The sequence below is a fragment of the Entelurus aequoreus genome, linkage group LG21, assembly GCF_033978785.1.
Source record: "Entelurus aequoreus isolate RoL-2023_Sb linkage group LG21, RoL_Eaeq_v1.1, whole genome shotgun sequence".
Taxonomy (NCBI): Eukaryota; Metazoa; Chordata; class Actinopteri; order Syngnathiformes; family Syngnathidae; genus Entelurus; species Entelurus aequoreus.
This window is the reverse complement of record NC_084751.1, coordinates 22,234,412-22,248,278: the sequence shown is the minus strand read 5'-3', so window position 1 is coordinate 22,248,278 and position 13,867 is coordinate 22,234,412. Positions and strand designations below refer to the sequence as shown.

The 13,867-nt window shown below is 36.1% G+C and overlaps 1 protein-coding gene across 1 annotated transcript in view; it reads left to right on the top strand.

The window, feature by feature from the left end:
- The first annotated feature begins 1,497 nt into the window (after positions 1-1,497).
- LOC133638606 (splicing factor, suppressor of white-apricot homolog) overlaps positions 1,498-13,867 on the top strand; it is a 136,276-nt gene continuing 123,906 nt past the window's right edge. Inside the window, exon 1 of the mRNA XM_062031394.1 lies at positions 1,498-1,570. Coding sequence (XP_061887378.1) covers positions 1,498-1,570 — 73 coding nt within the window. The remainder of the gene's footprint in view (positions 1,571-13,867) is intronic.

Here is a 13,867-nt window from a genome sequence, read left to right as displayed (position 1 = left end):
ATTTTAATCTTTTAACTTCTAACGTCCGCACTGTTTTTATTTTTATTGTCTGCATTTTAATTTTGCTTTTATTTTCTTTCATTTCACTTTGTTGTCTGTGAAGCACTTTGAGTCTGCCTTGTGTATGAAAAGCGCTATACAAATAAAGTTGCCTTGCCTAAATCAGTAATGAGATCAATCAAATTATAAATGTATTTTTATGTAAATACTACAGAAATTTTAAAATTCAAATTTGGAATGTGACCGACTGCTAATATTAGCTGCATTCGATACAATGCTAACTAATTAGCTCAGAAATCTGCGGCTCCTGGGCTGCATACAATTTGTTGTGGCTTACTTCTCAGAGCATGGAGATTTTCTTTAACACAGGAATTGGGGAAAATATGTTTCAAAATTAGTTTTATAGTTTCCAACTTTCTGTTAGCCCGTGAATGTGCAAGAATGGCGCGAGTGTACGCGGTGAGAAAGACGTCTACACGAAAGAGGCATCGGCTTCTTGAGCGTGTGACCACCACGGTAAAATAGCTTTGACGACATCCCCCAAATAAAAATGTCTATAGAAAATATAGAGTTTACCACATACTATTACAGAGCAACACTATCAGGAATGTGTTACACTTGTGCACACTCCACTAATGTTTGTTGTATTCTGATCAGCTGATATTGACACGGATATCAATTCATCACTGGCACAAGTCCAAATCCCACCCTATACCAAGGCATCCACTGTCATCCCTGTCCCCAAGAGGGGAGCCATAAAATACTTAAACGACTACAGGCCAGTGGCACTGACGTATGCGGTTATAAAGTGTTTAGAAAGGCGTGTTCTCCAATAAGTCAAAGTCTGCCTCATCATTGCCACTGCTCTCAACTCAACTGTGGAACCACTGGAAATCCCGGATGCCTATGTCAGGATGCTGTTCGTCGACTACAACTCGACATTCAATACCATCATCCCTGGCATCCTTTTGGAGAAGCTTGAGCTTCCTGTGTCTATACCCCTCCTGGATAAAAAATTTTTTTTAACCAACTGACCTCAGGCTGTTAAGGTTAGTATAATATGTTCCTCCAATCTGTCACTCAGCCCGGGCTCCTCTCAGGTCTATGCGTTGAGCCTCACCCTGTCCACCTTACTATGACTGTATCACTGTGTCCTCTTTCATACAGGCACTGGTTGGGCGGTGCACCAAGAACACCCTGAGGCTGAACACCACAAAGACCAAGGAGATGGCCATTGCTTTTAGGGCACAGAGAGGGGAACATGCTCCACTTGTAACAAATGGAGCCTAGGGCCTCCTTTAAATTCCTGGTAACTTACATCTCTGAGGACCTCACATGGACTGTCAACACTTCAGCACTGGTCAAAAAGGTACAGCAGAGACTCCACTTCCTTTGTGTTCTGCGGAGGAACCAACTTGAGCATAATCTGCCGGTATGTTTTTACCACCATGGAGTCAGTGCGTAACTGTGTGTTTTGCTGCCTGCTCTGCTACAGACATGAAGGCTGTGCAGCGGGTGACCAAGACAGCGGAGAAGATTATTGGCAGCCCCCTGCTCTCCCTAAAGCAGGGTTATTCAACTACATCATGAAGAGGGCCGTAGTTTCAAGAGCCCAAGGGCTCAAGGGTCGGACATCGAAATCTGGATGTTTCGTCAGAAAGTGGCTTCGCAGGTCATATTTTTTTGAGACTACGTTAACTTAAAGGCCTACTGAAACCCACTACTACCGACCACGCAGTCTGATAGTTTATATATCAATGATGAAATCTTAACATTGCAACACATGCCAATACGGCCGGGTTAGATTAGTAAAGTGCAATTTTAAATTTCCCGCAAAATATCCTGCTGAAAACGTCTCGGTATGATAACGTCTGCGCGTGACGTCACGGATTGTAGCGGACATTTTGGGACACCATTGTGGCCAGCTATTAAGTCGTCTGTTTTCATCGCAAAATTCCACAGTATTCTGGACATCTGCGTTAGTGAATCTTTTGCAATTTGTTTAATGAACAACGGAGACAGCAAAGAATAAATCTGTAGGTGGGAAGCGGTGTATTAGCGGCCGGCTGCAGCAACACAAACACGTAGCCGGTGTTTCATTGATTACATTCCCGAAAGATGACAGTCAAGCTTTACCATTGGCCTGTGGAGAACTGGGACAACAGAGACTCTTACCAGGAGGACTTTGAGTTGGATATGCGGTACCGTGAGTACGCAGTTGCGGCTTCCAAACATTTGATCGCTTGCTCGTATGTGCATGTCACGTACGTAACTTTGGGGACTTTGGGGAAATATATGTGCTGTATGAACTTTGCACAGGTGAACGGTACTTTGGGCTGTGGGATTGAGTGTGTTGTGCGGGTGTTTGATTTGTATTGGTGGGTTATATGGACGTGAGGGGGGAGGTGTTTGTTATGTGGGATTAATTTGTGGCATATTAAATATAAGCCTGGTTGTGTTGTGGCTAATAGAGTATATATATGTCTTGTGTTTATTTACTGTTTTAGTCATTCCCAGCTGAATATCAGGTCCCACCCGCCTCTCACAGCATCTTCCCTATATGAATCGCGTCCACTGCCCTCTAGTCCTTCACTCTCACTTTCCTCATCCACAAATCTTTGATCCTCGCTCAAATTAATGGGGAAATTGTTGCTTTCTCGGTCCGAATCGCTCTCGCTGCTGGTGGCCATGATTGTAAACAATGTGCAGATGTGAGGCGCTCCACAACCTGTGACGTCACACTACTTCCGGTACAGGCAAGGCTTTTTTATCAGCCACCAAAAGTTGCGAACTTTATCGTCGATGTTCTCTACTAAATCCTTTCAGCAAAAATATGGCAAAGTCGCGAAATGATCAAGTTTGACACATAGAATGGACCTGCTATCCCCGTTTAAATAAGAACATCGCATTTCAGTAGGCCTTTAATGTAGAAAACTGGAACGCAAATGGCGCGCGACTAAACTTGAGGTTTTCCATCAAGCATGGAGTGATAGTTTAATAACTTATAAACGCATGCTTACCTTAGCTAAAGCTAAATACTACTCAAATCTCATCCGCCTCAACAAAAACGATCCTAAATTTCTGTTTAGTACAGTAGCATCGCTAACCCAACAAGGGACTCCTCCCAGTAGCTCCACCCACTCGGCAGATGATTTTATGAATTTCTTTAATAAGAAAATTGAACTCATTAGAAAGGAGATTAAAGACAACGCATCCCAGCTACAACTGGGCTCTATTAACACAAATACGACTGTATATACGACGGACACTGCCCTCCAAAATAGTCTCTCTATTTTTGATGAAATAACATTAGAGGAATTATTACAGCGTGTAAGTGGGATAAAACAAACAACATGTTTACTTGACCCACTTCCTGGGAAACTTATCAAGGAACTGTTTGTATTATTAGGTCCATCAGTGTTAAATATTATAAACTTATCACTTTCCTCCGGCACTGTTCCCCTAGCATTCAAAAAAGCGGTTATTCATCCTCTGCTCAAAAGACCTAACCTCGATCCTGACCTCATGGTAAACTACCGACCGGTCTCCCACCTTCCGTTTATTTCCAAAATTCTCGAAAAAACTGTTGCACAGCAGCTAAATGAACACTTAGTGACTAACAATCTCTGTGAACCTTTTCAATCCGGTTTCAGGGCAAATCACTCTACGGAGACAGCCCTCGCAAAAATGACTAATGATCTATTGCTAACGATGGATTCTGATGCGTCATCTATGTTGCTGCTTCTTGATCTTAGCGCCGCTTTCGATACCGTCGATCATAATATTTTATTAGAGCGTATCAAAACACGTATTGGTATGTCAGACTTAGCCTTGTCTTGGTTTAACTCTTATCTTACTGACAGGATGCAGTGCGTCTCCCATAACAATGTGACCTCGGACTATGTCAAGGTAACGTGCGGAGTTCCCCAGGGTTCGGTTCTTGGCCCTGCACTCTTTAGTATTTACATGCTGCCGCTGGGTGACATCATACGCAAGTACGGTGTTAGCTTTCACTGTTATGCTGATGACACTCAACTCTACATGCCCCTAAAGCTGACCAACACGCCGGACTGTAGTCAGCTGGAGGCGTGTCTTAATGAAATTAAACAATGGATGTCCGCTAACTTTTTGCAACTCAACGCTAAGAAAACGGAAATGCTGATTATCGGTCCTGCTAGACACCAACATCTATTTAATAATACCACCTTAACATTTGACAACCAAACAATTAAACAAGGAGACTCTGTAAAGAATCTGGGTATTATCTTCGACCCAACTCTCTCGTTTGAGTCACACATTAAGAGTGTTACTAAAACGGCCTTCTTTCATCTCCGTAATATCGCTAAAATTCGTTCCATCTTGTCCACTAGCGACGCTGAGATCATTATTCATGCGTTCGTTACGTCTCGTCTCGATTACTGTAACGTATTATTTTCGGGCCTCCCTATGTCTAGCATTAAAAGATTACAGTTGGTACAAAATGCGGCTGCAAGGCTTTTGACAAAAACAAGAAAGTTTGATCATATTACGCCTATACTGGCTCACTTGCACTGGCTTCCTGTGCACTTAAGATGCGACTTTAAGGTTTTACTACTTACGTATAAAATATTACACGGTTTAGCTCCAGCCTATCTCGCCGATTGTATTGTACCATATGTCCCGACAAGAAATCTGCGTTCAAAGAACTCCGGCTTATTAGTGATTCCCAGAGCCAAAAAAAAGTCTGCGGGCTATAGAGCGTTTTCTATTCGGGCTCCAGTACTCTGGAATGCCCTCCCGGTAACAGTTAGAGATGCTACCTCAGTAGAAGCATTTAAGTCCCATCTTAAAACTCATTTGTATAATCTAGCCTTTAAATAGACCCCCCCTTTTTTAGACCAGTTGATCTGCCGTTTCTTTTCTTCTCTCCTCTTCTCCCCTGTCCCTTGCGAGGGGGAGTTGCATAGGTCCGGTGGCCATGGATGAAGTGCTGGCTGTCCAGAGCCGGGACCCCGGGTGGACCACTAGCCTGTGCATCGGTTGGGGACATCTCTGCGCTGCTGACCCGTCTCCGCTCGGGATGGTTTCCTGTTGGCCCCGCTGTGGACTGGACTCCCGCTGATGTGTTGGATCCACTGTGGACTGGACTTTCACAATGTTATGTCAGACCCACTCGACATCCGTTGCTTTCGGTCTCCCCTAGAGGGGGGGGGGGTTACCCACATATGCGGTCCTCTCCAAGGTTTCTCATAGTCATTCACCGACGTCCCACTGGGGTGAGTTTTTCCTTGCCCGTATGTGGGCTCTGTACCGAGGATGTCGTTGTGGCTTGTACAGCCCTTTGAGACACTTGTGATTTAGGGCTATATAAATAAACATTGATTGATTGATTTAATGCAAAGTAAGTACATAGGCTTTTACACTGCACTGTCAATAAATTAATTATTTTGCTCTAGTTTTTGTTGAAGATTGATGTTCCTCCTTTTGAATTATTTTCCTTCCTTAGTTTTATTTCTTTACACTTCTTCTGTCATTTAGGTTTGTAAGACTAAAATTATAAACATAAAAGTATAACATCCACTGTGTATTTTACATAAATAAAATAGAATGTTTAGTGTTAATATATTCACACAATAAACTACAAATGTTTACACATTTAGAAATTACACAACATTTGTACACTAAACATTGTATGTGACTTATCACTATTAGCGTTGTCGCCCTCTATTGGTAAAATTTACCACTACATGTATTAAACTGGCTTTTGACGCTACCAACACAACCAAAAATACAAAAGACATCACAAAGTCAGCAATTTCAGTACAAAACAGACTAAATATATGTATGCACAAATTATATTTACTTACAAATGTTTGACCAAGTTTTGTGATGAAGCTTACACGCTGATTTTTTTCTACCATTGTTGCATGTCTGGATCAATGTGTCCGTCACTTAAAGGGTCTGCCAGAAAATAATGACTCGATCACTTGCTCGGGGTAGACCATTCATACGTTGTTGTCCAGTCGTTGTTAAAAGTCAGATTTCTGCAATTTATTTTGCTTTTTTTCCAGAGTTTAATGAGTAGTGTTCTTCTACTCACCCCACTGCTGCTTCATTGGGTTATATATGCCTCGCTGTTGCCCCCCTGTGGCGGGAGTACTGCATAAATGATCAAACCTAGTTTTAATGGGTTCATCAAGCCTATTTGGGTGATGTTTGGTGGGCCAAATGAAAAGCTTTGGCGGGCCGGATGTGGCCTGTCGGCCGCCAGTTAAGTAAATGTGCCATATAGGACAGCTTCGACAGAGCAAAGACAAATCTGGTAGCACTTGTTCAACATGCTACCAACGGGGAAGAGATTTCTGTCACAAGAGCAGGATAGAGTTAAAAACAGTTTTTACCCCTGGGCCATTAGGATATTGAATCTGTCCCAACAGCGTACACTGTTTTTCACTGCTGTTTGTACTGGTATTTTAGTATTTATTTTTAGAAAATGGATGGATGGATGTTGTTTATCGTTTGTCTTGTATTTTAACTACACCTAACAGAGTAGCCACCTGAAATGTTGTCATGCTCTCATGTTTGATGACAATAAATTGTTCTACTTTCGTTGCAACAGGCACAACTTGAAAAAAAAAGGATGCAAACTTTTACAAGTTTAGCATTTAAGTGTGTGTTATGTTTTGCGGCTTCATACCATTTTTCTCTAGCGGAAGAGAGGGCAAAATGGCTCTTTCAATTGTAGAGGTTGTCGACCCTTGAGCTAGCTGTTATTGTGTGGCCAATGTGATCTATGAGGCACCATCTGCAATACAAATTTAATTATTTATTTGTATTTGGCAACAATAATTTGTGGGCTGGATTTACTTCATGCGATTCCAGCCATTTAGTGTATTTTAATTATGATGTTTTTGTGTTTCACTATTGCACATTGAAGTTGTATTGCTCAGAAGTATTTCCTTCATTTTATTAAACAGGTTGATGGTCAAACAAATACACTATGTTTTGTACTTTCAAAAAACTTAAATGTTTGATTATATTTTTGCCTTTGTGTTTGATGCTCTGTGTAGTTTGATTTTATACTAGCTACTTTTAACCCTTTGGTCTGGTGCCGTCAACTGAGCCTTTTTGTTGCACCGTCTACCTAATTTTCGGTAGAATATTAAAGTATATATTTTACTGCTAACTTGTTTGACTCCCCTTAAGGCAGGGGTCGGCAACCTTTATCACTCAAAGAGCCATTTTGACGAGTTTCACAAATTAAAGAAAACAATGGGAGCCACAAAACTATTTTGTAATTTAAAATGAAATAACACTGCATACAAAGCTTTTTTTTGCTTTGTGCTATGTTTAAACCAGGGGTCTCAGACACGCGGCCCGGGCCCGCATCTTAATCTGACAATTAAATGTAAGTGCGGCCCGCAAGTTTTAAATGAATGGCGCTTGACAGCGTCATATTTTACAACCCTCCTACTATTTCCGGGAGACACCCGAAATTTAGGGCGTGATGGCACTGCCTTAAGCGACCTCTACAGCCTGTTCGAACAGCGTACCTGCTCAGCCACATGTTGATCGGAAATCTTGCTTGCACACGTAAGTGACAGCAAGGCATACTTGTTCAACAGCCACACAGATTACACTGACGGTGTCGTATAAAACAACTTTAACACTGTTACGTTACAAATATGTGCCACACTGTGAACCCACACCAAAAAAGAATGACAAACACATTTCTGGAGAACATCCGCACCGTAACACAACATAAACACACAGAACGAATACCCAGAATCCCATGCAGCCCTAACTCTCCCGGTCTACACTATACACCCCCGCTACCACCAAACCCTGCCCACCTCAACCGACGCACGGAGGGGGGTGGGGAGGGGGGTTGATGTGTGGGGGGGGTTTGGTGGTAGCGGGGGTGTATAGTGTAGACCGGGAGAGTTAGTGCTGCATGGGATTCTGGGTATTCATTCTGTTGTGTTTAAGTTGTGTTACGGTGCGGATGTTCTCCAGAAATGTGTTTGTCATTCTTTTTTGGTGTGGGTTTACAGTGTGGCGCATATTTGTAACGTAACAGTGTTAAATGTGTTTTATACGGCTACCGTCAGTGTAAGCTGTGTGGCTGTTGACCTAGTATGCCTTGCAAATTAAAGCTACATACAACTTGTGGCTGGGCTGACATGCAGTTAGTTAAGGTTATAGAGGTTAATAAAAGCAGTGCCAACACGGCACGCCCGTAATTTAGTTGTTAGGGTGAAAATTGGAGAATATTTGCCCCGGGAGAATTCTAAGAGAGGCACTGAGATCCGTAAGTCCCCTGGGAAAATCGGAAGGGTCGGCAAGTATGCAGCTGAGCCGCATCAGAGTGGTCAAAGAGCCGCATGCGGCTCCGGAGCCGCGGGTTGCCGACCCCTGCCTTAAGGGATCCTAGCCGGTCACTCCTGACACTAAAAGTTGAGCAATTGTGAGATTTTACCGATCAAGCAAATTTCTTTATATTCTCATCTGTTGTTTGAAAAAAATAAAATGTATAATAATATCAAATATTTTTTAAATACATTCATCATATATTGACTGTGAAAAATAACAAGGTAACTCATGATTAATCACAATTAGAGATGGCCTTTTTTTTATCAAATCAACATAAAAAACACAAGATACACTTACAATTAGTGCACAAACCCAAAAAACCTCCCTCCCAGATGTACACTCATTCACACTCATTCACAGAAAAGGGTTGTTTCTTTCTGTTATTAATATTCTGGTTCCTACATTATATATCAACATATATCAATACAGTCTGCAAGGGATACAGTCCGTAAGCACACATGATTGTGCGTGCTGCTGGTCCACTAATAGTACTAACCTTTAACAGTTAATTTTACTCATTTTCATTAATTACTAGTTTCTATGTAACTGTTTTTATATTGTTTTACTTTCTTTTTTATTCAAGAAAATGTTTTTAATTTATTTTTTTTTATTTTTTATTTTTAAAAGGACCTTAACCTTACCATACCTGGTTGTCCAAATTAGGCATAATAATGTGTTAATTCCCCGACTGTATATATCGGTATCGGTAATTAAGAGTTGGACAATATCGGAATATCGGATATCGGCAAAAAAGCCATTATCGGACATCCCTAATCACAATACATTATTGCAGTAATCATATATAAACGCAGATTAATTACGTAATGTATTATGAATGTGCATACTCTTTTTTTTGTGGGGGTATTTTTTCAAATTAATTTCAATTATGCAAGGAATAGTCACGATTAATCCAAATTAAAATGTGTGATTCATCTGATTTAGAAAATTATAATTTCACAATATTTCATAATATTTATTTTGTTGTGCATCAAGTTGTTGATGTCTCAAAAAACACACACACACACACACACACACACACACACACACACACACACACACACACACACACACACACACACACACACACACACACACACTGGACCTTCAGGCTTGCATCGCCAGACCATCTGCACAAATATATGGTTGTGTCTTTGGCCTCCAGGCCTGCCCGACTACTATTTATTATTTTTGAAGACATTGATGTGGGTTTTGGTATGTCTAATAATTTCTGGGAATGTGCAACCCCAATTAACCTCAAGCTGTTTTAAGAATGATACAAAGGTAAAATTTTTATTAAAAAAAGTTAGGAATTTAGGTATTCATATTTTTTTTAATCTATAACAAAAAATATAATGCTGGTGGTTATACACACAATCGACAATACCTTTGCAGGAGTGAGACCAACACTGTAACTTTGACCTGTTTAATAAATGCTTGTGAAAACTTCAAGAAGACCTGACCTCTGAATTATCTGGCAAGTTATTAAATGCATGGTACAGTCTATCGCTTTTTATGTTTTGCAAAAGAAAAACATTTAAATGTAATTCCCCTAGGACACATTAGGCTTGTAACAAGAGATAGATGAATAACGCAGAGTTAGGACTTAAAGCAAGGCGGAGCTGTGGTATTTATGAAGGATTTGCAGCTCCAAAATGTGTTTATCCATATTCATTAGGTACTACACTACAAGGTGTTGCGATAGATAGACAGAGGAAGAATAGTGCTACTGCTAAGAACTGCATCTTTGGGCTCATGCAATATGTATTGGAAAGAGCTCGGAGCTGCAAAAGTGGGAGGAGAAAATGGAAATTCATACAAATTTGACGTCTGTAAAAACAGCCCCCCATGTATAAAGTGGTGGGAGAAAGTTCACAATTATTTCATAACTTCACAATAAAGACAACAACGTACGGCGCGATGTATGCATTTTGTTTGTGTGATTTATAGACCCCTATTTGTTCAGAATTGCGATATAGTTTGTTTGCATTTATTTCCACCACAGGTGCTTTTAATGCATATAAAGCAGGCTTTCCCACATGTAATCATCTCAAGACACACACTTGAAAAAACAAATTTGATTTCTCTCCAGAATCTAAATCTACATGAATACATCATGAATGTATGTACAATGATGCACACTGCAAAAAAAGAGCTGACAAAATATAAGATAAAAAGATTAGATTTTAGAAGAAAAATACTAAAAACTAGTGAAATTATCTGTCCATGCAGCTAGTCAATTTTACTTGATTAGACATCCTAAATTAATATTTGTATATCTATAAATTAGCAGGACTTTTAAGGTGGAAATAAGTATTTTATTCCGAAAAAAAGCAATATTCAAATTGCAATTCTTAAATTAAGTGTCTTCAGGATGTTGCAGAATCTTTAAACAATATGTTCTTTGGGTAAAACCAATACCTTAGTTGAATAGTGATTTTGTAAATTGTAAAATTTTTAACTATAACAGACAAAATATAAATATGCATGCTAAAATTAAGATTCTGGCGTAAAATCAATGACTAAAAATAAGTAAATAGCTCTTAAAACTACAAACAATTCTAGAAATAAAATATAAGATCTTGGGTGAGAAGCTCTGCCATCCGGGGGGAGCTCAAAGTAAAGCCGCTGGTCCTCTACATCGAGAGGAGCCAGATGAGGTGGTTCGGGCATCTGGTTAGGATGCCACCCGAACGCCTCCCTAGGGAGGTGTTTAGGGCACGTCTGACTGGTAGGAGGCCACGGGGAAGACCCAGGACAGGTTGGGAAGACTATGTCTCCCGGCTGGCCTGGGAACGCCTCGGGATCCCCCGGGAAGAGCTGGACGAAGTGGCTGGGGAGAGGGAAGTCTGGGTTTCCCTGCTTAGGCTGCTGCCCCCGTAACCCGACCTCGGATAAGCGGAAGAAGATGGATGGATGGATGATCTTGCAAGTGGCAAATAATTTTCAGTGTATATTAGTTAACAAGTTAACTCATGTGATTAATCACAAAAATGATTGCCATTAATCACGTATTCACATGGATTAATTAGGCCATTTATTTTGACCCCACGTGCTCCTTTAACATGGTTGCTGGTTTGTGTGCTCACTGACAAAATATACACTCCAACAAGATTTTAGCTAAAATTATTACCGTGAAATATTCCTGTATGACATTCTGACAATAAACTTGCATTTGTGTCCAATGATATATTTTTTATTTCAAAATCTATTTAAATTATGCAAGCGAGTAAAACGTGTGAATAATAATGATTATTCAAATTCATAAGTGTGATTACTTTGATTAAAACATTTTATCATTTGAAATGTCTAATGTAAATTATTCAAACTTGACTAAATTATTAACGTGTTCTCTCTTTCTTTTTTTCTTCAGCTGTTTAATTACATTTAAAACCACATTTTTGATCATTCAGCAATCTATTTTGTGTATAAAACTAAGTATATAAAAACACATAAAAATGTGCATAATAAACTGTAACTCTAATTTAGTTTGATTTTAATCACTACACAATGATTGGCTGGGCAGGGGTGTCAAACGTAAGGCCCGAGGGCCGGATCAGGCCCGCGAACAGGTTTATCCGGCCCCGGGGATGAGTTTGCTAAGTATAAAAATGAGCCAAAATAATATTCGCTGGAATAAAAAAAAAAAAAAAGACAATATAACATACATCCATAAACGTGGACGCATGTGAAAAAGTGCAATATACTTATCTGTACAGTAATGTATTTATATATATTTATATATATTTATCTATTTTATATATATATTTATGTATTATTTATATATATTTATTTATTTATATATGCACCTTATTGCAGAGCTTATGTAACGAAATGTCATTCTTATCTGTGCTGTAAAGTTCAAATTTGAATGACAATAAAAATGAAGTCTCTAAGTGTAAATGTGTCCAGTAGATATCGCAAAAGCAATTATTTGTATCTTTGTAGATGATGCTATGTATATATATATATATATTTATATATATATATATATATATATATATATATATATATATATATATATATATATATATATATATATATATATATATATATATATATATATATATATATATATATATATATATATACATGTATATATGTATATATGTATATATATATATATATATATATATATATATATATATATATATATATATATATATATATATATATATATATATAAATATATATATATATATATATATATATATATATATATATATATATATATATATATATATATATGTATATATATATATATATATGTATATATATATATATATATATATATATATATATACATATATATATATATATATATATATATATATATATATATATATATATATATATGTATATATATATATATATGTATATATATATATATATATATATATATATATATATATATATATATATATATATATACATATATACATATATACATGTATATATATATATATATATATATATATATATATATATATATATATATATATATATATATACATATATATATATATATATATATATATATATATATATATATATATATATATATATATATATATATATATATATATATATATATATATATATATATATATATATATATATATATATATATATATATATATATATACATATATATATATATATATATATATATGTATATATATATATATATATATATACATATATACATATATATATATATATATATACATATATATATATATATGTATATATACATATATATATATATATACATATATATATATATATATATATACATATATATATATATATATATATATATATATATATATATATATATATATACATATATACATATATATATATATATATATATATATATATATATATATAAATATACATATATACATATATATATATATATATATATATATATATATATATATATATAAATATACATATATACATATATATATATATATATATAAATATACACATATATATACATATATATATATATATATAAATATACATATATACATATATATATATATATATATATATATAAATATACATATATATATATATATATATATATATATATATATATATACATATATATATATATATATAAATATACATATATACATATATATATATATATATATATATATAAATATACATATATATATATATATATATATATATATATATATATATATATATATATATATATATATATATATATATATATATATATATATATACATATATACAAAAATAAACCACATGATGTTAGTGCACCAGTCAAGGAAAATGAGAAAACTACATAAATAACATCCTGTAATTTGATTTTTATATATTTTTTTCATCTTGATAGATTGAAAATGAACACCAATGAGTTGACTGATGAACATTATCACATAATTTATTTAGAAAGTATAAATAACGACAAATAACGATATAATACTATTAACCGCAACATGTAAGTGTAACAAAAACCCAACAACTTTATGAT